Source organism: Numenius arquata, chromosome 5 (assembly GCF_964106895.1).
Source record: "Numenius arquata chromosome 5, bNumArq3.hap1.1, whole genome shotgun sequence".
Taxonomy (NCBI): domain Eukaryota; kingdom Metazoa; phylum Chordata; class Aves; order Charadriiformes; family Scolopacidae; genus Numenius; species Numenius arquata.
The window spans coordinates 27,226,336-27,254,146 of NC_133580.1; the positions used below are offsets into that span (position 1 = coordinate 27,226,336).

Consider the following 27,811-nt stretch of genomic DNA (forward strand, 5'->3'; position numbering starts at 1 on the left):
TCACACAGAAAAACAAAACAAAACTTAAAATAATTGAAACAGGACACAGAATGAGCAAGTTTAAACTCCAGTCCTATGAAGCACAAGTATTCTAGCAGCCCTAGAAACAGAACAGCACCGTGATTTAAAAATAGGGTGTGATACCAGATAACAGCAGTGATTCACCTGGAAGACAAGGAGAGTACAAAAGCGATAGACAAGCCAAAACCTGCACTGTAATGACAACACACAGAGTCACCGCCTTAACAGCTCCTTTGGTGCTGGAATGAGAGGTTAAGAACAGGGCAACCTGGCTTTCATGGGAACAAATCATAGGAAAAACTATATCCATCACAGAAGCAAAAGCCAAGACAAATACAAATGGCTATTACCAGCTTCTCTACTGATAGTGATGCACACTGCAGCCATCTGCAATTAAATACAGTAAGCCACTTTTAAGTCAGCACAGCTTTTATGATTTGAACCAACACATACATTCACAACCAAGAGCCTAACCATAAAGACTGCAGATGCACAGAGGGAACAATATTGGGAGCAAAGGAATTTCCTGCCACAGTAGAACATGCATATATGTCTCAACTTGACCATTATCCACACGCTTATATGTGCAGAATGAGACAGTAACTCCTTATGCAATTGCTAAGGTCTATTTGCATACTGCCCCTTTTTTATTAATGACCTAACATTTGGTCCCATTATGCTGGGGTTCATATTTTTGGGGTCAAGAGATGGATACATACATAACCTTTACCCAAATACAGACATCACACAGACATGCTTGCTAAACAAACATTTCTACAATTATGAGATGGATTGAATTTTTTCTTAGCTGCTTCCTGCTCTTCAACTCCCCTCAGATATTGCTTCTAATAGTCTAAACCTCTGAGTAGTTGCTACTTTGAACCTGTTTAAAGAAATACCATTAATGCAGACAGTGTCCACCAAGAAACCCAAAAGGCTCTGAAATTTTAAAAACTTGAATGGAGGTGGGGGAAGTAGGGTAGGAAAAGAGGCTACTGCCCCTATTGAGAGAAAGGCATTTATTCTCACACCTTGTTAGACACCAGAAACTTCACTAAAGAAAGATGGGTAATTGGGTTTTACTTTGGTCAGTCTTCCTAAGGAACTACTTATTAACAGAAAACACCCTACAAACTCACCAAACACAAGCTTCCTTCTTTCTCTAAAGATGACTTCCCAGCAACATTATCACAGTGATTATATTCAGTCTTTAATCAAACCTCCAACCCTGAACAGCTCTCTGCAGCTAGAAACTAAGCAGGAGCCGTTCAGAACTGTCAGCATGCAGAAGGCCTCACTGTACTTGGCTCCAACTGTGAGAGCTGGAAAAGGTAACCTTTACAGCCTGGTACCTAAGTAGTACACGGTGCTCCTGCAATTCTTGTTTGAAAGTCTGCACTATCCGAAAGGAAAACCCTCTGCGTTTCTTCCTCAGACAGGACAGGGTGGAGGAAAAATATGCTGGCATGAGACAGTGAAACTTGACACGCGTTCTCTTCATTATGTTACTGAAAGCTATCTGTCCATCGCATACAGTTTTAAGCTATGCTGCTGCCAATGGGTGTGAACACTTACTGTGTGCAGAGCACTGGACACTATTTTTATGATGAAAAAATTCCTTGGTTCACATCAGGGTGCTATTCATCTATTTCAGGATAAGTTAAGGTAGGGCTACCCAGCTAATGATAGGGTCTATCACAGTACCATGTAGACACCTAGTCTTGTCAAGCCTGTTCTTTAAACCCCTGTCTAATTGGGCTAGACAGTTTGTACCACACAATAATTGTTCATACACTTCCAGTGAGATGACAACTGAGTGCTGTACTTTTCAGCAACTATAAATCACGGCAGACAGAAGGGAGTGAATAGAGAATACCAAATACATTCCTCACCTCTTCAGTGCAGCATTAGCACATAAGCTAAGCTCCTAGAATAGGGCTCAGTGGCAATAAAGAGCTAACTGTAACACAATTCAGCAAGGAGCATAAGGCCCCGCTTAAGTATCTGGTTAGGTACTCGTAGCTTCCATAAAGCTCAGGCATAAGCTCTCATAGCTCTGTAAATGCCTGGTTGAACTCAAGACAAGCAAACGCAAATGTCAAAAGCAGATCTGAGAAACACATCTCAGGGATGACATTAATTGTAAGCTTACACCCTCTCTTGTTTCCCAGGAAAACAGACACAGCACGAGGAACAAAAATTTACCACTTAAAATACCACCCAGAAAAAATCCTAACATCTTCAGACAGGGTCCAGCTAGGCCAAGCAGCATTTGCATGGCAGTGATCTAGAGCGGACCTTGTATTTCCTTTCCTCTAGCCATGACCACTTTCCTGCAGGAAAAAGAAAAAAAAAAAAAATTCACATTGGTCTGGGATCAACAAATGCACCAAACGCAAGATGCTGCCACCTCCTGATCCAGTAGGGGACTGACCACAGTCCACAGAGCTGTACTGAGTTGCAGCTGGTCTGAGTGCATCTAAACACTACTCAACTGCTGCCAAAAGGGGACAGTTGCCTTTTCTCTGTGTTCATCCTGCCTCTTGAAAAGCCATTTCACCTCACGTTCTGGAAAGTTATCCATGAAAGAAAAACGAAATTATTTTCTTTCAGATCAGCAACTTAAATCAGGTCAGCGACAGCTATAAGAATTGAGGACAGCACAACTGAAAGTAAGGGACAGGAGAGAGAGAACTGACAGTCACCATATTCTGCAGCAGAAATACACTGACAGCCTCACCTGTATCATTCAACCCTACTTTAGGTGACTTTAAAATGCAAGTTATGGAAAAATTGTCTACCCTTTAAAGTGGAAGCGTTCAAACAAGAGAAAATTGCAGCAATGACTATGAAATGCAGATTCTTCAGGTCTCTCCACAAAACCAGAATCAAAGGGATCACCCCACAAACTCAGGTTTGTCCTAACTTCCTTGTCACTGAAGCAACTAATCAACTCTCCAGGGTTAGTGTGTCTCACAACAAGCACTTCCAAAAGCATTTCGCAAGTTTTATTTATTCATTCAGAAAAATCTCACCTTCCTTGAAACCCAGTGCAAACAGATAGATATCACCCTTACCACCATCAGCATATGAGAATCACATTACCTAAGGAGAGAAGGGGGAGGAGAAAGAAGCCTGAGGGAAAGAAAACAGTCAAGGAACACAAATAGGAACAACAATGGGAAAAATGCAGCCCAAACCATATCTTTTGGGGGACAGGGGAAAAGCTTGTTGGCTTCCAAGAACTTAAGTTTCTTTTTTTTTTTTCTCCTCTCCTCCATCTTACTTACTAATTAAAAATATATTTTTGAGTAATAACTATAGGGAGTTTCCTGTTTACACAGCAGTAACTCTGTGAGCCAATAAACTCAGTGGCCTGAAGTACCTGGCCTTGACACACACTCCATCCAGAATACAATAATTACCTTGTAAACAGGAAGCACACTACTGCCAATGCACCAAGGCACAGCAACAAAAGCCACACAGAAGTTATACTTCTGCACTAGCACCTCCTGCAGCTTAGAGTGCAAATCAGAAATTAAATCAAATACAAATAATACTTCTTGGCTATCTATGCCAAGAAGTCTTTGCCAGCACTCTCTGCAGTTTCTTTTTAAAAAAAGAATCACAATTATTTTTTTTTTTAAATTATACACATCTTCCATGGGCTGAAAAAGTCAAAATAGTTTCAGGCATCACAGGGTAGCTTTAGAAAGGTTTCTAGGCATAAGCAGATTAGAGCAAGGTAGAGGAAATTTTTGTTATAACCAGCACCTTACTGTTGCAGGGTTGTAAGCAGACGACAGGGGTTAGTGTGCACACATTCCAAAGGTATCAGACTTTATGGGAATCATACACATGGTAACACCAGCAAAATGTATAGGTCTATCAGTAGAGACTTACACACCAGGATGCAGCGACATGAATGGCTCCCTGCTGACTTGCATTATAAAAGTCTGCCTTTTGACAAGAGCAGGAGCAGTCACAAGTCTTATCCTCTGATCTGGAAGACAAATTCGGAATCAGTGGATTTTGCATTTTAATCTAATTTACATAAGCTAACCTACTTTTCAAAAGTGATATCCCCACCTCGCCTTGGTTTTCCATAGTTCCAAGTTATACAGGCTGCAACAGTCCTACAAAGAAATAATTTTCAAAAATATACCTCTTGAGCAGTCAGCAGCCGTCCCTACTCACTTCCTTGATGGACAGCAGAAGGCCGGAACATAAAAGCAGGCCCAAATCTTGTCTCTAACATAGGACATGATTAATGTGTCACTCTAGTCATTCCTCAACAGTGGCCCATCTCTAACACGCAGTCTTCAGAGAATGTCCACCAGCGGTCACTTGCATAAAAACCATGGACAAATGGGCTAACACTAAGATGTTATAAAGCACATTTTAAAAGGAGAACTTCCACACAACTATTGTAACCCAGTTCTGAAAGGGATTCTGCAGACACCAAGGGAATTCGTCAATGTTTCTTTTGAAACAGGTTGGGCAAAGCAATTATCTGTCCCTTAAAATAAAAGTTTATCTACCAAATCTCTAGCACAGCAAGAACTAAAAGGAAGCCCACTACCAAGCCCATTTCCCCCTCCTTCTTTCCGTTGGGATTTGTTATATTGTAATCTATGTGGGAAAGCCACAGCTACTAGCTGCTTCGCTACACTAAGGAGTCTCTCTTAGCCTATGTAATTCTTGAACAAGAGCGCATCAGTAATAGAACAGAACAACAGTTAAGGTTGGAAGGGACGTCTGGAGATGGTTTAATCTAGAGCCACTACACCCTTGAGAAAAACATCAGCAGCTCTCTTCACTTGCAGACTTCCCAACCCCCCCTAAACATACTACAGTGAAGGTCCTAGACTTATGCTACTTTGAACAAAGTTTGACTCATGCTACATGAACTTTGTGCCACTTGAAAGGCATGAAACCCACCCCAAAGGGCCACACTTGTTTTTAAAGCACAACATTCTCTAAAGCTGCCTAGGTGCACCTGCAGATTCAAAGACAAATGTAGAAACTGAGATAAACTGCAGCTCCCATTTATTTTATTCCAGCCCTTCCATTTAACTCATGTTAACGACACCATCTAGTGGATCGCATGCAGATTTTTTTTTTTTTTGATTGGTAACAAACTGCCCAGTAAAGTAATATCACAGGGTAATTTCTAGTACAATTAGAGAATGCAGGTATTTCTTATAAATAATGCATGCTAAATAAACTTCTTGTGTGCATGCTCATTGCTGAAAGGTCATTCCACAAGCAGCTTACCCAGTTGATGTGATAGGAACAGAGACACACAAGAACTGCTTCAGTCTTTGACTACAGAATCGAGAGGTCACGTGCCAGTAAAACTATTAGTGTCAAGTCCTGCATATTTAAAAAAATAGAACTCCAGAGAATGGATAAAGACTCGTGGGATGAATCATTTGTAGCACTACAGCAATAATAATAACCTTTCATCAGATCAAGAAGCCAATACAAAGTTGAAGAATAAGTATCTTTATCTCTTTCTGTAAGCTTCACAATCACTTCTGTCATTTTCACCTCTTAACTTAACTCCAGCTTCTATCATCTCTCTGCAGATGTATTTAAGTTCTTCAGGGAATGCTTTTAGCCTCTTTTCAAGCTTTGCTTTCACAGTTTTGAAGCAAGATGGACAATACCAATGAGTGCTTTAGAGTGCCTTTTGCATTCCAGCCCTCATCACTGGAAAGGAAAGGTGCTTTCTCAAGCTAACCAACAGTTACTGTGCTGACCAGACACTTTTACTAACCTGTCCACTCTGCGACACATCCTGGAACTGCGTTGTTCTGGAGGGAAGAATTTGAGGCAGAGTTGACTGGGTTCATCCATGAGGCTACTCTAGCTAATATCTGCAACCTTAAAGCAAATATTATCATTTAGTCTACAGCTTTAATCACCTTGCTATGCATCTACTCCAGTTAAAAAACAAACAAAAAAACCCAGTAGGTAGAGCTTTTCTAACAGTAGCATGCCAGCTAATGGGATTTAAAACACCACAGTGGACAAAACAAGCTCTTATTCAATCATTGCAAGTTACAGCCCTAATAAACTACTGAAGGCCACTCAAGTGGCCAGGCCTTTTCACAAGCTGCCCAAAAGGGTAACTAAGACAAGGTGGTAAGTTTTCACCTAGGTTATGATAGGAAATAAGCATGCCCTAATCCCAAATTTCTTTTAAAACTAATTTGGATTGATAAAGCACACTTGTTTCACATTTGAATGGATACATTACAAAACAAGCTGAATCACAGAATTGTAGGGGTTGGAAGACACCTTCAGAGATCATCTAGTCCAAAGCCCCTGCCAAAGCAGAGTTACCCAGAGCAGGCTGGACAGGAATGCATCCAGGTGGGTTTTGAGTATTTCCAGAGAAGGAGACTCCACCACATCTCTGGGTAGCCTGTTCCAGAACTCTGTCACCTTCACAGGAAAGAAGTTTTTCCTCATGTTGAAATGGAATTTCCTGTGTTCTGGTTTGCGCCCATTGCCCCTTGTCCTGTTGCTGGGCACCAGAGTCTGGCCCCATTCTCGACACCCGCCCATCACATATTATCAGCATTGATGAGAGCAATTAATATAATCAAGAAAAAAAAATTTTTGCTTGAGAAGAAAATACTGTAACAGCCAAAGGAAAGCTGGGGAAGGCCATGGCTACTTTGCCCCACAGCAAGAGCCCCAACACCTCACAGAGCCATCACAACAGCACAGGGACACCAAGAGACACAGGGTCCCCTTCGGCCTCCCTCACTTTGAAGGAGCAGAAACCTCTTATCCTTCCCTACAGCTCTTCTCCTCCCAGCAGCGGCAACAGCAGCCCACGGCCGCGCTCGAAGACGGGTCCACCAGGGCGTAACACCGCCCTCAAACTACCCGCACCGCCAACGGACACAAATGGCGACGGCCTCCTCCTCAGCGCCCGGCACCACGAGCGCCCTCGCCTGGCCGGCCCCCCCCCCACCTTCAGCTCCGCCTGCCGCGCATGCGCCGCCCCTTCTCTCCCCGCCCCTCCGCCCACGGCGCCGGGTGACGCGCGGCGCGTAAACAAAGCGGTGCGTTCTGGGAAGAGGGAATCGTTACGTACAGGAAGAGGGAGCCTCCATCTTAGGCGCTCGACGCGTCGCCGCGGCGGCGGGATGGCGGCTGATAGCCGGGAGGAAAAAGGTACCCGGTGGTAGGGGTGGGGGCAATGGCTCAGCCTCCGGGAAGGGGGGTTGGCTCGGGCGGAGAGGGGAACCCCTCCCCAGCCATTCCCCGCCCCCGCCAAGACATCCCCCATACCCGAGGCCTAGCTTGATTGCTGGTGCTGGGCCTTCACTCTGGGAGGCGACTGTGAGGAGAGCAGAGGGGCCGAGAGGCCCTTTTGGAGGGTCTTTTGACGTGGCGTGTGGGGACAGCCTTCCTGTTGTGCACCGGGGTGCTCGGGTCGATGGGGCCCATCGTGCCGTAATGCGGTGCCCCGTTGGCAGTGGTCTCAGGGCAAGGTGACTTGAGTAGTGGGGACAGGAATAAGTTCGTGGGCCATAAGTTTAACGTTATTGGCAGCTAGATACTGCTGGTGAGCTTCTCGCAGAAAGTATCTGCTTTTCTTTATTTCTGCTTAGATCTGTAGCTGTATTTTTTTTGCAGGATTTTCTGCTGAGAGACACATTTACTTCAGCAAGTAGAAGCTGATGTTGGAATATTATTTTGGTGACTTTTGCTTAGCTTCTTTCTGTCAGTTATCCTTTCTGGGCACTGGGGGTAAATGAGTTTGAGTGAAAGGAATTTAATGTTTCCAGTGTAATGTATATTAACAGTTCATATAACTACCTGTCACTGTGCGTGGAAGCTGAAGGGATCCACATGTTGTCCATGAGGTTATATGAGTCAGTCCTCACAAAATCAAAAGAAGTAAAAGCAAAGTTTAGATGTAGAAGATCGCTGTTAGGTGGTTAGTGCAGATAATAGCAGCATTATAAAAAAGGTAAAGGATCACTGTGGTGTTGTGGTTTGTTATACATTGTTTTGGATTTTTATTGGATGCGTTTCATATAAAGGTTTTTGCAGGATAGATGTCCATAAAATGTCTTTTGTCAGAGTGGTGAAGGTTTTATGTCTCTAACATTTATTGTGAAATCAGATCACATGGAAAATTCCTGCTAGATTTTGTTAGAAGTGATGAGTAAAATTATTTCTGGTGCTTGATTCTTAACAGTATTATTGTAAGACCGGTGGGATAGGATATGATCAGGTGTTGAAACAGGTATGAGCTGCCACCATGGATGAGCAGTGAAATTTAAATGCATGCTGTTGTCATCTATAAGTTTCTACTCATATAATCATTTATCTAGATGAGCTTGATTTTTTTTATTCTTTGGGGGTTTTTTGGGCTTCTATTTATTACTGGTAGGGGTCAAGTTGTGAGTAGCAGACAAGAAATATTTTTTTTATGTTATGTATTTTAATTTGTTTTTATTTTCTGTTCTATGAAAGAGATGATTCTGACTGAATAGCAGGTGCTAATGCACACTTGTTTGTAACTGAACTTATTTCTACTGTAAATGTGACATTATTTTTACGGTCCTTTTGGAAGAAAAGTGCTGCTCCAATGCTTAAAAAAAAGGCGGGGGGGGGGAATATGTCTTGCATACCCTTTTAGCTGGAAATCACCTGGCCTTATCTCTTCTGTTTGCCAAATCATATTTTTGCTTGGACCCTTCCTTGAATAGATTTAATGCTCATGGCCAGCAGAGGAAAAATGGCCTCCTCAGGTTATTTTCCTGCTGTTTTAGGTGAGTTAAATTTGTTCATGGAAGGATCCAACACACCCCAGAGTCAACAAAAGATGAGTTGCAGGAGAACCCAGTTGGGAGTGCCTGTAATGAAAAGGACTCATTTGGACCTTTCCCCTTCAGCAGTGATGAACTGTAAGAAATCCGTCCTCTGCCGTTTTCCTGTTTCTTTTTTTTTGTTCTTTTCCTGATGCTTATCTTTATCTGTCTGATATAAATTTAGCTCATCAGGTTGAACACCAGCAGTGACAGTTCAATGAGTGGAGTCATCTTGTGGAAGTCAGTTGAGCAGTATACCCGATGCAAGTGAGAGACAGGAACTGTGTGTTCATGTTGCCCTTTTTGCATCACCAGACTGCTAAATAAATCTGGAAATTTATTTTTTTTTAAATAAATCTGATAGATGTATCTACAGAAGGAGGTGAGGGGGAGCTCGTCCTGCTCCTGTCTCTTGTATATTTGTTAAAGATTCAAAGCATAAGTCAAGCCCACATAACCTGGAAGGGAATTATCGTAGAGTATGTGTCAGACTTACTTATTCCATTAAATTTTCCTTGTCTTCTCATTTATTTCTGAACCAGCTGATACATCAGTCTGTAAGCACCTCTGAGTGCTACTGCAGTAGCTGCACTAAATGTAGTTTACTCAAGTATGCTGCTGCCTCACCAAAAGGGAAACAAAGCTCAGGTTCAGTATGTGTGATCTTAGATGGGTGATATGTTTAATATTCTAATCCTAGTGCACCTCTTTTTCCTTAGTCTCCAGGAAAAAAAAAAGACATCTTGTGCTCTGATCTTGCCTAGTCTTCTGTGGGGAAGCAGAATACAAGCCAGGAAACTGCAGCCCATGTTTAACAGTTGCACAGGCATGAATCTCACTCTCATATGTCTTCATCAGTAACAGGAAGAATATTTGCTGTAGAGGACTGCTCCCAAGAGAATTACGATGCAGCCTTACGTGGCGTTTAAATGCCCTCTAACCGTAAACTGCTAGGGAAAGGCTTGATCCACCTTTCTCTGCTCTGCTTCCTTTGCATCAGGTATAGCCATTGTGCAGTTTTTTCTGCAATTGGGCAGAATTTCTGCATTCCCCTACCACAGAAAACATGGAGAAATGCCAGCAGGAAAGCTAGCACACATGCTGACTTCAGATTCAGTAATATGTAGTAGAGATAAATTTATAATACTAACTTTTTTTTCTGGTGTGGATTGTGTCTTTTCTTAATATCAAGCTGTAAAACTTCTCTTGTGATGCAGCTCAAGATTTTGAGATGGACAAGTTGCCAAACTCTGAAGGACTTTGTTTGCTGCCTGATTTTGTCCAGTACAGCAATCCTTACCTGCTGCTTCATAACGTTGTACAATGTGTCTTCTACAGATACTGTCAGTTAGCTGAATCCTTGGAGCTTGTTCTGTTTTTCTTTTCCTCAACACAGAACATACCACTTTATTATACTATGATTGATGTTAAGAGCTAAGAATTTCAGAGTTTAGGAGAAGGAATATGAGATTCCAAAATTAATTCCTTTTCTATTATTTTTCTCTTTGCATGCTTAGGCTTATTTCACTCTTAGTTTTGAAGTGCTTGGAATATAGTTCCGCTGTCTTAAAGCTGGTGAATCCTTCTAGCAGAATCACCATGTGTTCCCTCTGGTTTCAGGCAAAGTGAAATAGCTGGAAACAGTGACAAATTTTAAAAGTTGTTTGACCAAGTGTGGTCATTTACTGCTTCTGGCATGAATTTTCTTGAACTTTTGTCCTTTAGATCAGGTGAATTAGTTGTAGCATTTTTTCTTTCAGTGCAGCTCAGAATTAATTACTCAGCAAATAAGTACTACTTTCGTCTTTTTCAGTGGCATGACCTAACTTACGTTCTTGTTGTTAACTTGACCGCTGTGTATTTTCTACCTGTAGGTGAACCACAAAATTCACCCTCCTAACACAGCAACTACAACAAAAATAGCGGGGCAAGAGGGGACATAACTTAAGATGCAAGTTCTTCAGGATTTTGGGGAGAGAGGTCTCTCCTCTTTGCTTATGGCACTCAGACTATCTCCCAGTCTCCTTTTACTCATATTTTTTACAGGCTTTTTTGTTAAGCTTTCATTTGTAGGTCAGCTTTCCTGCAAAGTTTGTGTGACACGAGGAGCCAACTTGGACCTTACTCAGAGACCTAAATGCATCCTGTGACATATTTTAATTCTTTTATTGGCTTTGTTTAATCCTTCCGACTGAAATAAATCAAAACGGTGTTAGTTTTTGCCTTGTGGTAGATCTGTAACCTTAAAGAAAATGTTCAGGTTTATAAATAATAGTTCTACTGTAGTTTACATAGCTGGACTTCTTATAATTGTTTTTAACTTTGTTTTCAGATGGTGAACTGAATGTTCTGGATGACATTTTGACTGACGCTCCTGACCAAGATGATGAGTTGTATAACCCCGACAGCGAGCAAGATAAAAGTGAGAAAAAGGGTAGGTGACTTTGGTAGTGGATGCCCTGCAGGAACATAAATGGTAAAAAAACATCTTTCTTATTAGGGTTAAAGTCTTTGAAGTAGCAGCTTCTATAACCTGATTCAAAGAGTGAAAGAGTTCCAAAAGTCTTTATTTCATGGACATCTGCTTTTTCACCTGACTTTCCAGGCAAACAGTTAACTAGGTTTCCTTTTGTCTCAAAAGCAGTTGCTGATTCCTAGCGTCTTGTGAATTCATTTGCAGTTAGAAAATTACTATCCTTTTTGGTTCGATAAAGTGAAATGGAGCAAGGGGGTCGCAAGGTCTGGTTCCAGCTCAGTTCTTGATTTGGCTTTAGGCCAATCCCATAAGCATTTAATGTAGCATTTCCATATACAAAATTTAGAAAACACCTACCAAAGCCTAAAGAATTGCTCTTTTAAAGTAAAATACATGTTTTTGAATACAAGCTCTTCCTAATAAGCAGGTTTGAGTATTGTTGCAAAGCCTACAACTGGGAGATGCTACCTACGACTGCAAGAGGGGAAGCACCCAAAGTAGAGAAAGTAGGTGCCTCTGCACAGGTTTTGGTTTGATATAAAAAAGTAACATTGAACTTGATATCTTTTTCTGTTTAAGGATCAAAAAGAAAAACTGACAGGATGGAAAACGCTGAAAGCAAGAGACAAAAACCTTCTGTGCATTCATCGAGGCAAATGATGCCAAAGCCTCCTAGTTCATCAGTTAGCAATAACAAGAGAATAGTGAGTACGAAAGGAAAACCAGTATCAGAATACAAGAATGAGGAGTATCAAAGGTCTGATAGAAACAAGCGCCCAGATGGTGATCGAAAGACACGCATGTCAAGCAGTTCCAGGGAACCGTATAAAGGACAACCAGAAAAAACTTGCATGAGGAAGAGGGATATTGACAGAAGGGCGAAGTCTTCTACGCCAGATGGTTCAGAGGTATTAAATATTCTTGCTGCCTTATAAATCAGTTACATGAGACCTTTATAAGGCACATTCTCTTAGGACTGTGTGCGCATCCTGACAATGTTATATGACTGCTGATTCACTTTTTCTTTAAACATCAGAGAATCAGGCATGAAGTGGATAGAAGACCGAGCAGATCCAGCCATTCTTCTAAAGAAGAGGTGAACTCTGAGGAATATTGTTCAGATCATGAGACTGGCAGTAGTGGTTCCTCTGAACAAGGCAATACAGAGAATGAAGAGGAAGGAATGGAAGAAGAGGAAGATGATGAAGGGGAGGAGGATGAAGAGGTGGAAGAAGATGGGGAGGAGGATGAAGAAGAGTATGAACAGGATGAGAGAGATCAGAAGGAAGGAAATGACTATGACACACGAAGTGAAGCCAGTGATTCTGATTCTGAATCGGCCTCTTTCACAGATGGGTCAGTCAGGTCTGGGACTGGTTCAGATGCATCAGGTAGGTAATATCTGGCATGCTAATCTGAAATACCTTGCCATTGAAAGTTTGACTGCTTTTAAAAATACCTATTTCCTGACTATGTCCAAAGGAAGCCCTAGTAGCACAAGTCAGTAAGATATTAATTATGAAATACCATAGGCAAGGAGAAAATATACTGGAAAGTGATATTTCTTTGCACGAAAACTTGTGGATATCAGGATTACCGTGCTGAGGATTCATAGTGTTCTTGATTGCTTTAGCCTTGCTGTTCAACGCTTTAAAACGTTAGGATTAGTATTTTCTTAGGTATCTCATGGTTTAGTTTACCATATGATTCGTTTTAAGTTGGTGTTGATTGTTCTGTATTGATCTAGATGAGTGACTTGGTAGACTGGTGTAGTAAAAGTATCGTCTCCCCAGGGAAGGATAGTTGAATCTTAAATAGTGGCTGCCTTTAGAATACGAAATCTAAACCTAAATTTAAATTATTAACTATTAGGGCAAACTTAGAAAGAGAGAAGTGTTTTAAGCAGAAAGTAGAAACAAATGCTTTGCAGTTGTCTGTTGTAACTGGTTCTAACTTACAGATGTGAAGTATTAATGGTGTAAATACTTTGGGGGTTGGGTGGTTGGGGTTTTTTTCTTGGTTTGGTCGTTGTTTTTTTTAAGAAAGCAGCATGCAGTCCTGTTAAAATTTCTCTTGTGTATCTTTCTTGTCTGAAGTCTCCATAGGTGGTCATCCTGCTTAATATAATGCTTTTTTTTGCGTAGCTCTGCTGTTTGGAATTAGAGAACAGAAAAGCGTAACCTAAAGACAAATGAAGGTGTAATAACTGTTCTAAAAATCTCCATAGTGTAACGTAACACTAACATGTTAGGTGACATTCCACTTAGAAGAGTGGAAATATTTGCCTATGTGCCACAGTGTTTTGTTTTCATACCTCCTACATTTTGTTGAGCTGTAAACCAATGGACCCATATTACTATCACAACACAGTTTGTACTCTGTATTGCAAATTTGGCTGCAGGCAGGAGAGAAGAGCTAAACCATCCTTACTAAAACATCTAGGAGATAAATTCTGTCTCTAAACTTTGCACGGAATTACTAATTTTGTGGCTTTTGTTTTCCTTTTGTGAATGAAAAGCTTGAGTAATTAGCATTTGCTTCCTTTGTGGGCAGCATAAAGCACTTAAGTTTCGGGGCAGCAATCACAATTTTCACGTGCAAGTCAAATGCTAACTTCACTGTTACAGATGTTACTTTACCGTCTCAATACTTTTTATCTCAATTTTACCTGCCACTTCACATTTAAAGTACTGCTTTTATTTGTTATGGTTTTCTTTAGATGAGAAAAAGAAGGAGAGGAAAAGAGCTAGAGGTATCTCTCCGATTGTTTTTGACAGAAGTGGAAGTTCTGCATCAGAATCATATGCAGGTATTCTTTGCTTTTATTGCTTGTCTTCCTGACTTGCATCAAATCTTAATGTGTAATCTAAAATAAATGTAACTGGCTGTAGAGGTTTATGGGGTATGTAGCTTTATATAATTTGTTATTGACTTCTGGCATGTTGTGTGTGGATACCTTTGGGGGGAAGTAGGCTTTCTTGTTAATTTAATGCTATTCTGTTGCTTAAGTGGAATTTTCACTTTTTTTTTTTAAACTTGGAAGATGATGATTCAGTGACTAGTTTTCTGAGTAGGAAATTGTTCGAATACTATTTTAAAAAACAAACCCAAACCAAACAACCCAAAAACAAAACAAAAACAAAAAAACCCAAAACAAAACACTCGTGCACATTGAATAGTATTTTTTGTGTGTGTGGGTGCGCGCCAGAAAGCGTAATTTGTCATGAATGAAAATTGTATGTGACAAGGCTGTAGAAATTGTATATTATCTCTATTAAGGCTCAATCTGAACAAATGTACTTTGGCTAAACACAGGTTCAGAAAAGAAGCATGAGAAATTATCATCTTCCGTTCGTGCTGTCCAAAAAGGTATCATTTAAATTTGAATTTTTAATGCATGCCCCATAGCAAGCCATTGTCTCTGTTCATTAAATTACCTGTAAGTAGTAATGTTCCGATATAAATCAGCTTGGGCGCATAATTGTTCTGAGCATAACAAGTGAATCTTGAGCTACTTATGCATGTGTTGAGAGCAATATGCAAAAAGTTCAGTCGCTTTGCTCCTTGCAGAGGCGGCTAAACAAAAATAAGTGCTTACATCTGAAAAGAGGAACATTTCAGCATTCTCTGTTGGATGACTTGTGCTGATACGAATGTTACCCAGTATTTATGCAAAAATTCTTTGGCAAGGAAGTAAGTCCTGTATATCGGAACATCACTGAATCATGCTGGTTTTATTTTATTTTTTCTTTACCTGAGTATCTAAGTTTTAGTTTTGATTTGGTTTCCCCTGGCATTTTGTGCTCTACAGCTTAGACTTCAAGTTGGGTGGTTGACTGTGGTAATCTGTAGGTAGGAACGGGGTGGGATACAGTGTATTTTGAAGGAAACAAACAATTGTGTACACTCAAAGCAACATTTTTGACAGCTGTAAATATTTACAGTTCAGCTTATTTGACACTTTGTTTTTTCAGACCAAACAAGTAAACTTAAATACATTCTCCAAGATGCAAGATTCTTTCTCATCAAGAGTAATAACCATGAAAACGTATCACTTGCTAAAGCAAAGGTATGTTGAATTTTCTTCAGACTGGTCACTTTGTCTTATTTTCAAACACACCCACCTTACTGTAGAAAAGCATATAGATAGATGCATTCTTTTCTCCATCACTCAGATCTTGGTAGAGGCAAGGATGAAAGCTATTGCTCTTTGATTCTTCAAGGGTATCTATTCTGCTTCTGCCGTAACACAGAAAATTTTCTAGACCATCAGTCATTTATCTTGATAAGAGTAGGGTTAAAAAGGTAGACTGAAAACTAGTTAAAAAAACATATAGTTCTCTGGTGAATACTGTTATAGTCAGGCAAGCACTAATCTTTCCACAGAGTAGAGTATAAGAACATACCTTCAATAAAAAAGGAAGTGGAGGAACATTTTCTTTGGTAGATCCTAGGTCACATCCTGAGGCTGAAGTTTGAATATATTAAACCAGTATAAGCTGCTCATCCGAGTTTGCCCAGAGAATGATTTTTGGGAACTGGTTTTGCTGAAATGTAATACAGCAAACTGGTATTCTATAGCTCAACTCAGTTGGTACCTTAAAACAGATTAAGTTTTATTGTGCATGGCTACACAATGGCTGGTGAAAAGGAAAAGGTAGGAATTAATAAGCAGGATATATACGCTGGTGGGTTTTCATAATTTGTTTCTATTATATAAACATGAACTCCCAAAGTCATGTAAAACATACATTAAAAATACTGAAGGCAAAGGTTTTCATATATCCATTGTTATAATTAAAAATGAAACCTTGTAGATGGTCTATATGCATCTGCAGTGTTCAAAAAAAGATTGAAAAGCCAATATTTTAAGAGTTTTATCATGGGGCAGACTAAAAATACCTTCCGAAGGAACTGAATTTAGTAATATCTTTCTCTTTCCTTTATCTTCTATCCGAGAACACTAGTTTGGTCTTGTTTTCCTCATCTGCATTATATAATTCTGTTAGCTAAGTCACTTGAGATGAACTCTTATATTTTGGTGGTGGGGTTGGGGTTGTTTTGTTTTAGGGAGTATGGTCGACGCTTCCAGTGAATGAAAAGAAGCTTAATGCTGCATTTAGATCAGCGAGGAGTGTTATTTTGATATTTTCTGTAAGAGAGAGTGGCAAATTCCAAGGTAAGGGAAAGTGAGCTATTATCAAGGTAAGTGAACATGAGTTGTATGTGCAATAGCTTTTCTGTTGTGTCTTTGTTACAATTCATGTGAAATCCTTTAGGATTTGCAAGACTGTCTTCAGAGTCCCATCATGGAGGATCACCTATACACTGGGTGCTGCCTGCAGGAATGAATGCAAAGATGTTGGGAGGTGTCTTTAAAATTGACTGGATTTGCAGGTAAATAATTGTTCATTTGTATTACTGTTGAGTAACAAGGCATTATAATGCCATTTCTGCTTATTACTCACTTGAGTGCTGACAGCATCCTTTTGGAAACTTGATTCAATGAGAGATCTGTCCTCCAATCTCCCCAAATCCATGCCTCCATATTACTGAGTTTTGGAGTCAAGTCTGTACCTGACATGCACTATAGAATTTTTAATTATTTTTTTTTTTAGACAATTAATCAATTTAGAGATTTTTAACATTTGATTGGGCTCCTTCACTGATCTCTTGCACTGAAGCCAGAAAACTGTATTCTAAAGTCTTTGAGTAAAAAATTATTCACAGCTGTCTATTCAAGTGAACAAAGGGAAAAAAAATCCTGCAAGGACAGATCTGTCTTAATCTGACTGAACAAAGAAAACGCTACTGCTGTAATATAACATATGAAATAGTAAAGACATTTTGCATAATGTATAAGCTATGAGCAGTATGTTCATTGATTTAACTGAGTATGTCTTACAGAAAAGATTTTAAACCGCTCTTTTAAGAGAAAGAGCGATATCAGTCCTGTGAGAGATACATTGCATAGCTGTACAAGCACTTTGGGCTGCCATAAAGACTAAATACAGGGAAAACGAGACTTCAGATTAGAGAAAAATCTAGGTTGGAAAGATCCTCTGGAAGTTACTGACTCCCACCTGCAGCTCAAAGTAGTTCTAGCTTCATAGTTAGGTCAGGTGGTCAGGAATATATTTCATTAAGAAATGGCCTCAAATTGCACCAGGGGAGGATTAGGTTGTATATTAGGAAAAATTCCTTCACAGAAAGGGTTAATCTGGAACAGGTTGCCCAGGGAATGCCATCGCTGGAGGTATTTAAAAGACCAGTACACAGGACATGATTTAGTGGTGTTCGAGGCTGTGTTAGGTTAATGGTTCGACTTGATGATCTTAAAGGTCCCTTCCAACCTAGGTGATTCTATGAGCTACCACCTTATGTAGAGACTGGTCAGTGTATTCAGGTGGTGAGATAATAAGCAAGCACAATCTTGATATCATACAAAGAAAAATCTCTTTAATAAGGTGGGCTGTTGTAATATGAACAATACTAGTTAATACTGGAATAAGTCAAAGTGAAACTTACAGTTACTAATACTTAATGTGTACTAATATGTTCATTCAGAGACCTGACAGTGCAAAGAGGAACAGGATTATTTTGTATGTAATGTCTTGCTGTGTGCGTTTTTAATAAAATTTCTTTTATGAAAAATGGAGACAAAACTGTAAATGATGCCACTTGCATATTTAGGCGTGAATTGCCGTTCACTAAGTCTGCTCACCTGACCAATCCTTGGAATGAACATAAGCCAGTGAAGATTGGACGTGATGGACAGGTTTGTTAATTTAATTATTTTTTTTCTATAACCCTCATCTTCTAGTGCTTACTTTCAGCTTTGTATGTACAGAAGATTTGTAATCTTTTTAGATCAGTTGTTACTTGCAGTAGAGTGCTATGACAAAGGCACTCGGCGTATAATGTTGTTGTGGAAGAAGGAAACGGAAAACAATACAGTGCCAATTCTGTTGTCATTTCTGTGATAAACAGTGTTTGATGCTTCAAAACGGTGGTATTTTGGACTTGAAATGTGATGTGCCTTGCACTGTATGGTGTGCAAACCTATAGAGCATCAGTTTTTAAGAACAAGTTATGGTGTTTCCAGCTGTGTTCTGCATTGCGTTTTTTTTTTTTATATACTGCATTGCTTAGGGCATAGACTCTACCATTATAAAGTATATGCGAAGTAAATATTAAGTGGGGTGGCTCTTTGTTAGCCGTACCAGAGTGCAGGTACATTGCATGCTGTCATGCTGCCTTGACGAAAATAATGGGTTCTGTTTTCTTAAGGCAAGATGGGAGTTGCGTAATCCCTATAGTGTATGGAAATTGTAGACACTGTGCATTATTTTGCCCATAGACACGCACTTTGTTGGGTAGCACAAGTAAAACTATTTTCAGTCTCCTTTTTGATGTAGTATGAATTTAACAACAACAAAAAAATCAGTTAACTTTGTTTCTGTTAAATGGTCAAGGAAATAAATTTTTTAAGGTGTTGTCTGCTTCACTATAGAATTGCAATCCAGATGTTGGGTTTATCTTTTTTCATAAAATTACTGTACTGTTAGGTACAGAGCAAGCATTGTCTGATGCTTGCTCTCCCTGCTTTTCAACTTGGATTATTTCCTGATGTGGTTGTTGTTTATCCATTTACATTTTGTGTAACCCTGAATGGATCTCTCCTCTGAGGACACGTACACTGAGCTTCTTGCATTTACGACATCCTTTGGGAAGGCATTCCACAGGCCTGCTAGTCACCAGGTTGAAGATGCACTTTTTTTTGATTGTTTTGCACCTGGCTCCTGCTGGCTTCATTTGATGTCCCTGAGTTCTTGTACTGGAAGAGGGAGTCAACAAGTTGATCTCTATCCCTCTCTCCTCCAAACAGGTCGTGGTGTTGGACGCTCCCGTTATATCCGTCTTGTCCCTCATACCCCATGTATTCCTCTTTTACTCTAGGCTAGAGAGACCCGACGTGCTCAGTCATTGCATGTAGGGATTGTTGCGCTCATTCAGTTATCCTTGGTGCCCTGCTTTGAAGCTTTTCCATTTCTACTATCCCCCTATTTTTTGAGATGATGGGGTCAGAACTGCACCCAGTATTTAAAGTGTGAGCGAAACATGGACTTTCAGTGTGGTACAATGACTCTCATTCTGTGTTCCTTTCCTAATAATCCTGAACACGCAATTTACTTGTTTTGACTGCTGTCGAGCTTTGAGCTGATATTTTCATGGACCTGTCTATCATACACTGAAGAACTCGCTTTTGAGTGGTAACGGTCAACTACATCAGGCCATGGCTTTATATGTGAAGCTGGGATGGATTTTTTTTTCTACGTGTGTCACTTTTCTCTCTGTAATAGGTGATCATTTTCTTTGTGATGAAAAACAGTCCTCTGATTTTGTAGCAAAACAGTGATGTGGCCTGTATGTCTCATGGGAAGATACGGTTGCCCCAAGTGTTGGACTATTTTATGAAAAGTCTTAAGTAATGCCTAGAGAGTGAAAGGTAATGTAAGTGAATTTTGCTCTGTCTAGTGATACTGAAATATCTTCAAAATGTCTTTGTTTTTTTTTTTTTTTTTTAAATGTATGTTGTCAGTGTATTTGGGGAGAGTTTCATTTCTTCAGTTTATAAACAACTACTGAACTTCTAACTAATTCTAGGAAATAGAGCCGGAATGCGGAACCCAACTTTGTCTTCTCTTCCCTCCTGATGAAAGTATTGACTTGTATCAAGTCATTCATAAAATGAGGCACAAGAGAAGAATGCACTCACAACCCCGATCAAGAGGACGCCCATCCCGTCGAGACCCCGTTCGGGACGTGGGAAGGTTAGAAACGTTCTTTGGACTGATAATAGGCACATGTATCAGAATAACGTGATGGAGGAATATGATTCGTCAAAGCTTTCCCTGCGATAAAGAAGAGAGAAAATCCTCAAATCAAGCTGCATGGACAAGTTTGTGGCTTCATTGAGGATTTCACATGGTTCCCCGGTCTGTCATTTTTCAAGAGGAAAATGGGGATCTTTGCTTTTGCAGAAAAAAAAGCTCTTAAAGTGCTGTCTAGTTTAGACTAGATCACTTATTGAGATAATGCAACGTGTAATGCTAGCTGTAGGTGAGCTTGGCTTGATTATGAGCAGGCTAGATGGAGAGAAGGAAATATTTATATGCCAAAAATGTGTTAATATCTTGTAAAAGCCTTTTCTTTCAGGTGTGTCTCTGGATAAGCCTTATCAAATATGGGACTTTTATAAGGATCACTTAGAATTTTTCAGAAGATGCCGCCTCATTTTGAGGATAAAATATTTTAAGTTATTTTGATATTCAAGAGGAGCATTATTGGGACTGTTTCAAATTGTGGCACCGTGATGTGTTAACCCCATTGCCAAATATTCTCTAACATGTAACCACTGAATTCACACATCTTGCTGAGCTTCTGAAAACAATAGGTTCTTTCCAAAAGGGATCAAGTGGCCCTTGGAGACCCGGCAACAAACCAAAAAGAATGGCTGTTGCTGTGTCTGTATATACAACCTTTCCAGATGCTGGCAGTACCTGTGGACTTAAAGTATTTTTAGAGGATCGACATGGTTATTGATCACTGCTATATGAACTTAACATCATTTTCCAGAAAAAAGGGGGTATAACTTGTTACAGAATTGGAGAAGTCTTTGCAAAGAACTGATCTTAGCCCTTCTGCCAAACACCTTTTCCCCGTGTAGCCACTTTGCATACAGACTGATGTATGGTTTGGGCTGAAACCTTTGGTTAAGTTTCCTCTTTGTGGAAACATCCTGTGGTAGGTACAGATACCCAACAAGAGTCCCCATTTCCTTGAGCTTAAAAAAAGGACACTGTAACGAGTAGGTAGGAGGAAACCTGGCAGCGCCCCCCTATTTTTGGCTTTAAAGGACTGAACACCAAGATGGCTTTTGAAGTTAAGCTAAGAGGTTTCCAGTGCAATAAAGTATATACAAGTGAAGGTTTTGCAATGGACTGCAAACTATACATATAACACCACCACACCTTCTCAAGCCTGCCAGGGCCTCCATTTATGTGTGTGGCTTACAGCTTAAAGTCAGTAGTTGGACTACTATATGAACTGTTTCTATCATATTTTATACCGGTCGTAAATGCACTCTCAAAACTACAAGAAAGCGGTATGTTTATTCTTTACACCAGCTTTTATTTTCCTTGATCTGATTTTGCTGTAGATGCAACTGCTTTGGTTTTTGGGCTTTTTGCTCATAGTAAAGAATCTGCTTTCACTTTAAAAAGCTTAGTAACTGGGTATGGTGGGCTTTAAAGATTGAAGTTGGGAAGGGGGAGGAGAAATGGCTATAAAACTAAAAGCTACATGAGCTTGTTACTCAGCAAGCAAGTTGCATAGTAATTAAATGATTTAAGAAAGTGTTAATTTCTTCAGAAATTATATTTCTGGGGGGAGGGGGGGGAAGGGAATGGATTTGTAGCTGCTTTCTGTTTAGAAACAATGTTATGTTAGCATTGGAGTGTCCCATTAATTAAGCAACTGGAGTGTAACTGTTATAATCGAACTTCCTCCCTGAGGGTGAAGCTCTTAAATAGACTATCTCTTTATATAAAAGAGCTGTTTGTATAGAAAGGAGACCCAATTATTTTAATTATTACAAAGCTTAAGAATTTTTAAACTTTCTGTAAAAGGTACCAATGCATTGCTGGTAAATTGCTTACAACAGAAATTGTTAGAAATAATGTAACTGGCCTACCCAGTTGGAAAAGCTACAGTGAAAGAAGCAATTTCACAAAGCATGCACAGTTTTATTTATAAATGTTATGGAAGTAGACCTTTTATAGACTTCTTTAGCCCATAGCTAGCAAATGCAGCTATGTCTGTGCCTTCTGACTGTAATGATATATTTTGCTATCTATTTTCACTGTATTTAGTTCTGTAAATTCTTTTGTTATCCAGTAGGTTGTTTCAAAATGTAATGTGGGAAGTGTAATGTTAAAACCCAAGTCTGAGTTTGTTCTAGACAAATTTGTACCCTTTGGTACGAACGTACAGTTGGGTAGAGTTCCTTCCTGAACTACCAAAGCCAGAAAGTAAGAGTGAAGGGTATTTAATAAGACTGTTGTTCCTGCTTATTTGAGTTCAGATTTAAAGCTGTAGAACGTTTTGAAGCAGATGGAGTAATTAAGCTGAGATCCTGGGCAGCTCAAGCTATTCCTGTGAGGTATTCTGCTGTGACGAATGCTCCAAGCAACCTTGTTTATTCTTTGATATCTAATTTATGTAGGCGTCGACCAGAAGATTATGATATTCATAACAGCAGAAAGAAACCAAGGATTGACTATCCCCCTGAGTTTCACCAAAGACCAGGTTAATATCTTACTATGAAGATTTGTGTGCACCGATTCAAAAGTGTTTTCTCTTTTAGTATATCCTCATTTAATTCAAAAGTAAGATATTGGTATGACTTGAGACTTAAAAACGGGACTTGTCCCAAGTGCTGCCTGCTGGTTTAACTCGCCTCTCGCAGAAGTCAGTGACGCTGTTTCGCTTGTTTGAGAGAGAACTGAGTTGATCCAGGCTGAGCACTTTAAGAGCCTCAAATTGTGTGTGTACATTGTTGTGAATGTTCCTTTCAAGCGCTTTGTTAATATGGGTGGTTGAATACCTGACGGGCACAAGAATTGGTTTGACCTACTTGTCAATGCACTAAATTAAAATGCTCATCTGAAATTTCCAGTGAGGAAAGTCAGTGGAGATTGCCTGACTAGCAGCCTGTGTTTAGAGATGGCAGTAGACTTTCAGTTATGTTTTCTGAAATAATTTTTTTACAAGCTTGACATGAGGAAGGGAGGGGGAAGTTTTGCTGCATTTTACAAGAGGTTCTAGTGATGAGTTTGAGACAGGAATTTTGTTGTTCTCCAGAAAGAAATGTTTGCAATGGTAATATTGCGTTAATTTTTTTTCTTCAGAAAGCAATTATTAAGAAATTGTCAATTTTAATCTACCGAGTCTTGCTTTGCTGCTGTTAGAAATACATATTCCATTATTTCGGTAGTAGATTTCTAAATCTTTCTTAAGAACCTGCCTTTATCTGTTCAGCTTGACTGAAAAGTCTGTGTTATTTGATGCAGAAAGAGTGTTGTTGCTGCTCCCTGGCTTTCCAAAGCTATTATTTAGAGAACAGAACGTTATTTTTTTTTTTTTTACAGTAATGAAGCTTGGAAGCATTATTTTATTAGTATAAGCATGCCTGGTGGTTTGTGCCATTTTACTGACCTCTTTAAAGTTTATTTTCTTGGATTTACTGAAGCTGCAACTATTCTTCAGCCCTGTGGGACTTTTCCAGATGTTTTTTAGGTTATTTTCCATTTTCTGTGTAGCATTGTATCCAAAACCTATTAGGAAATCTGTTCTTAAGAGTTGCCCAGATGAACACATTGTACTGAATACGTGGTTAATAAGTACTAACAGCCGTGTGCTGACTGCCAAGGGATAGTACCCTTCAAATTTGTAGGCATTCCCAGTTTGTTTGACTAAAATTCAAACCTTTATTTGCACAGATATTCCCTTGCGTATTTGTACTGTGTGCAAGTTCCTATGGGTGTATCTGTATCTTTTTTTTATTACTACATTGTACTATATTTCTGTACTGTCTACAAGAAGTAAGTTTTTGAGAGTTATTTTGAAAGCAAGGGTAATGGCAGGTAGACACAACTTCGTAGCTAGCACAAAATGGAACGACAGTTTCTAGTGAGTGTATTTTTTTAAGACTGTTACCATGCGATAGTAAATTGAATTAATACTGCTTGATGTTCGAACAGGGTATATAAAGGATCCCAGATATCCTGAAGTAGACAGGTAAGGTGTGTTCATGTTACTCGTTTTATGCCCTGGTAACTTGTCTGTATGGATAAATTGGATTTAGTTGTACAAATTTTTATTCCCAACAGACGATTTTCAGGAGTTCGACGAGATGTATTTTTAAATGGGGTAAGTTGGTGCATGCAGGCTTTTGGGCAACTTTTTATATTCAGCTTTCAGCACTTCCAAAGAACACTCATCACAAATGTTAATATTACTGTCTTTCATTTTAGTCCTACAATGATTACGTGAGAGAATTCCACAACATGGGACCACCACCACCGTGGCAAGGAATGGTTTGTGTCTTGTTGAATTCAACTTTTCTCTAGAACATGGCTTTTTTTTGTTACCCTCTAGAGGACCCTGGCGTATTCAATGTACACTCAGTTCTTCCCTTTTCCTAAAATGTGTCTTTGCTATAACTGTAAAATTTTTAGAGGAAAATTATTTATATCAAGTATCTTGTAATTTACTTATCTGTCAGCAATAGTCCAGCATTCTAGTAGGCAGTACGGCAGCAGGAATCTGGCTTGGTTTGAACCTACAAGAAACTGAAAGTTCTGAAGGAAATAGCAGGCCCTGCTTTAGCCTACACAAGAGGGTGTGATGAAATTTTGCATTCTGCTAAATATTCGTAGCAGTTGGCTAGCTGTCAAACAGCACATGCATTAAAGAGGTGGACTTGGTGCAGAGGCTCATGGAATGGGCTGGCATGCTCTGGTGTTGTGCATTGGCTTGCTTTTGGCTATGGCAGTGAAGCATGCAGGAAAACAGCAGAATGTACTTGATCACTGTAATCAAAATAAGTCTTGCTGTATTACAGCCTCCACTGAAATGCACTTTTTTCACAGTCAGATAAACGTGTACAAGCATCTACAGGTACATACATGGAAATTAATTGATAGTTCAATTGTATGGCTGTGGTTTTGCCCCCATGTCAGGAGGAATAGTCATTGTAACTAGTTGTTTTGGTTATGTTTAGTAATTCTCACCCTGAGGCTCCTGATTTTGGGTAACTGTAAAGAGTCTTGGCTCTCGTGTATACTGTGAATGAGCAAAAGGCAGTTCCAAATATAGAGATGCTACTATAGCCTCTAATTTTTCTCAGCTGAAACATAACTCTGGTTTATTGAACGTGAGAAGGTGAGCAAAGATGTCAGACTGAGGCCTTCAGAAACTCCCCTTTTTTTTTCTCCTCCTCTTTCCTATTCTGCATGCTGTCCCAAGCATTCATGCTAAAATTCAGCACTTCTGCCCACTTCCTTTATGACAATGCAAGCAAAAATGCTTTGGTAATATGGGAAAGAAAGGCCTTGCTGATTGAAGAAATGGAAGAGAACAGCCAAGAGATGTCTTGCTGCTGCGGGGGAAGAGGGGGGGAGGAGAGAAGAAAAAAAAAAAAAAAGAAAAAAGAAAAAATTACCTGCTAGCCCTTTGTCAAATAGTTTGTCTTGCAGAGTAAGTTCATTTAAAATACGAATATATCCATAAGGAATGGCACTAAAAAGACTTCTTTCTGTAAAAGTTCCCTGGTTTAGACAAAGTTCACATTCTGTATGCATAAATTAAAAAAACAAAACCAAACCCTTACATTTAAGTAGCAGAAATTTTATGTACAGTATCACTTTGAGGCAGGTATGGAAAGAAGGCATGTTTAGGGTGTTGGCCAAACTTCTGAAGAAACAATGGTAGAGAAGTGGTCAAGCATGCTGACGTAATGGAAAAATTAGTTTGCCTTTCAGTTAGGAGGCTGTGATTGGATATAGTTAGATGTCGTGTTTCCCATCTGAATGAAAGTAACCTCTGCTCTTAATTCCCAGCACTCAGCCTTGTGTGCGCATTCCTTTGTTTTGAAACACTCAACGCACTTACTGTAACTTTCTTGTAGCCACCGTATCCAGGTATGGAGCAGCCTCCACACCACCCTTACTATCAGCACCATGCACCTCCACCTCAAGCTCACCCTCCATACTCAGGACATCATCCTGTACCACATGAAGCAAGATACAGAGACAAACGAGTAGTAAGTGTCCACAGAGACAGAGGGGGACACAAGTCTGCAGGCCAGAGTAGGAACGGGAGGAATTTGGGGTACAGGTTTAGGCTAACCTGAGATCGATTGACTTCGATAAACTGCATTTTTAAGAGCTATATTAGTTTTCCTTGGAAAGATCAGTTACTTAGGTGGATGAGAGACTTCCAACGTCTTTGGAAAGCCTCTCTGAGGTGATGTAGAAGTGCAAAATTCTCACAACATACTCTTAAACTGAGATGTGTGCTTAAAATGGCTTCCAGTTGTCTAGCTCTGAACTTTCGCAGCTGAAGCCCAGTTTGAATAAGGACGTGCCTCTAACGTTGCTTGTGCTCGTGCACAGCAAATTACTTTATCAGCAGAAAGGTTTGTGGTTTATGACTTCTTACAGATGCATCAAAAAACAGGGCAAATTGTTAAATGATTTCTGGTAGCTGGCTTTGAAGGCTGCTTCAAGCTTTCAGGTCTCTTGCTGGTAGCTGGCATTTGAACCCCAGCTTCTGCAGAGTGGAAGCACAGACATGGTGCTGTCCTGAAGATGAAAGAGGAAGCTTGTGCTTATGGGTGCCGGACATAATGTCTTGGTTTTTTTGTTTTTGTTTTTTTAACACTGGGCTATTCCCAAGAGTTATGGCCAATCATATGGATAAGGGAAGGGAGGGGATTTTAATCTGGGAATGAAAATAAACAGAGCTCTCTTTTCATCACAGCACGACTATGACATGAGAGTAGACGACTTTCTTCGCCGCACACAAGCAGTTGTCAGCGGTCGGAGAAGCAGGCCTCGGGAGAGGGACCGAGAGCGGGAACGGGACCGTCCTAGAGATAACAGAAGAGACAGAGAACGTGACAGAGGCCGTGATCGGGAAAGGGAGAGAGAGAGGATTTGTGATCGGGACAGAGACAGAGGTGAAAGAGGTAGATACCGAAGATAATCTATCTGGAACCATTGCTCACTTGAAACAAAAAAGCTTGTATTTTTTTGTGTGTTTACAAGTAGTACATCTTATTTTCAGCTGTCTACTTAAAGTTCGTTGTGTAGAAAGATTTATAATGATCCTCTCTATTCCAAGCATGCAGTGAACTATGAACTGGAAAACCTCAAACCGGCCAAAAATAAAATACGCAAAGCTCACGCTCAACTTGGCGTTTCTATTGGAGCAGAATGGGAAACAGCTAAGAATGTAGATACTGATTCATTCTCAGTAAGTGTTCATCTACTTAGTGACTTCATTCTAGGTTTTTGAATACTGATGGGTAACTGCCCTTTTTTTTTTTTTTTTTTTTTTTTGCTTTGATGTTTTCTTCCTGTAGTTTCACACGGTTCAATGGGAGAATGCTGCTATCAAGTATGCAAATATTGAAGTATGATTTTTTTTTTTGACCGTATGGCAGTGTTGTAGCAGCCACTTTTTCTTTCCCTCCCCTTTCCTCCTCCCGTTTTTTAACCCTATCTGTAAAGTCAAGTGTTTTTTCAGTCTTCAGTAATGAAAGCAATATTAAGACGACACTATTGATATCTAATTTTTAACCTTTTTTAAAAAAAATCTTCCCGTGGTCAGTAACATTTTGGTC

General features: G+C 39.8%; 1 protein-coding gene across 4 annotated transcripts; it reads left to right on the plus strand.

The window, feature by feature from the left end:
• Positions 1 to 7,081: 7,081 nt before the first annotated feature.
• On the plus strand, positions 7,082 to 27,377 carry YTHDC1 (YTH N6-methyladenosine RNA binding protein C1). Of its 4 annotated transcripts, XM_074148059.1 has the most exons (18): positions 7,109 to 7,215; positions 8,826 to 8,960; positions 11,197 to 11,298; positions 11,920 to 12,248; positions 12,377 to 12,731; positions 14,060 to 14,149; positions 14,656 to 14,709; positions 15,315 to 15,409; positions 16,411 to 16,519; positions 16,620 to 16,737; positions 18,034 to 18,118; positions 20,008 to 20,174; positions 22,628 to 22,710; positions 24,165 to 24,201; positions 24,294 to 24,333; positions 24,438 to 24,500; positions 26,093 to 26,227; positions 26,947 to 27,377. In XM_074148059.1, exons 1-18 carry the CDS (start codon positions 7,188 to 7,190, stop codon positions 27,169 to 27,171), a joined length of 2,250 nt encoding a protein of 749 aa, XP_074004160.1. In that variant the 5' UTR covers positions 7,109 to 7,187; the 3' UTR covers positions 27,172 to 27,377. The 4 variants fall into 4 exon arrangements, with proteins under 4 accessions (XP_074004162.1, XP_074004163.1, XP_074004160.1 ...); XM_074148061.1 differs by lacking the exon at positions 8,826 to 8,960 and having other exon boundaries at positions 7,082 to 7,215; XM_074148060.1 differs by lacking the exon at positions 14,656 to 14,709.
• The last annotated feature ends 434 nt before the right edge of the window (positions 27,378 to 27,811 follow it).

Coding starts and splice junctions, on each gene's coding strand:
- YTHDC1 (XM_074148059.1), top strand. CDS start 7,188: ATGGCGGCTGATAGCCGGGAGGAAAAAG. Junction 20,175..22,627: donor CCCGTTCGGGACGTGGGAAG/GTTAGAAACGTT, acceptor TAATTTATGTAG/GCGTCGACCAGAAGATTATG. Junction 22,711..24,164: donor TGAGTTTCACCAAAGACCAG/GTTAATATCTTA, acceptor ATGTTCGAACAG/GGTATATAAAGGATCCCAGA.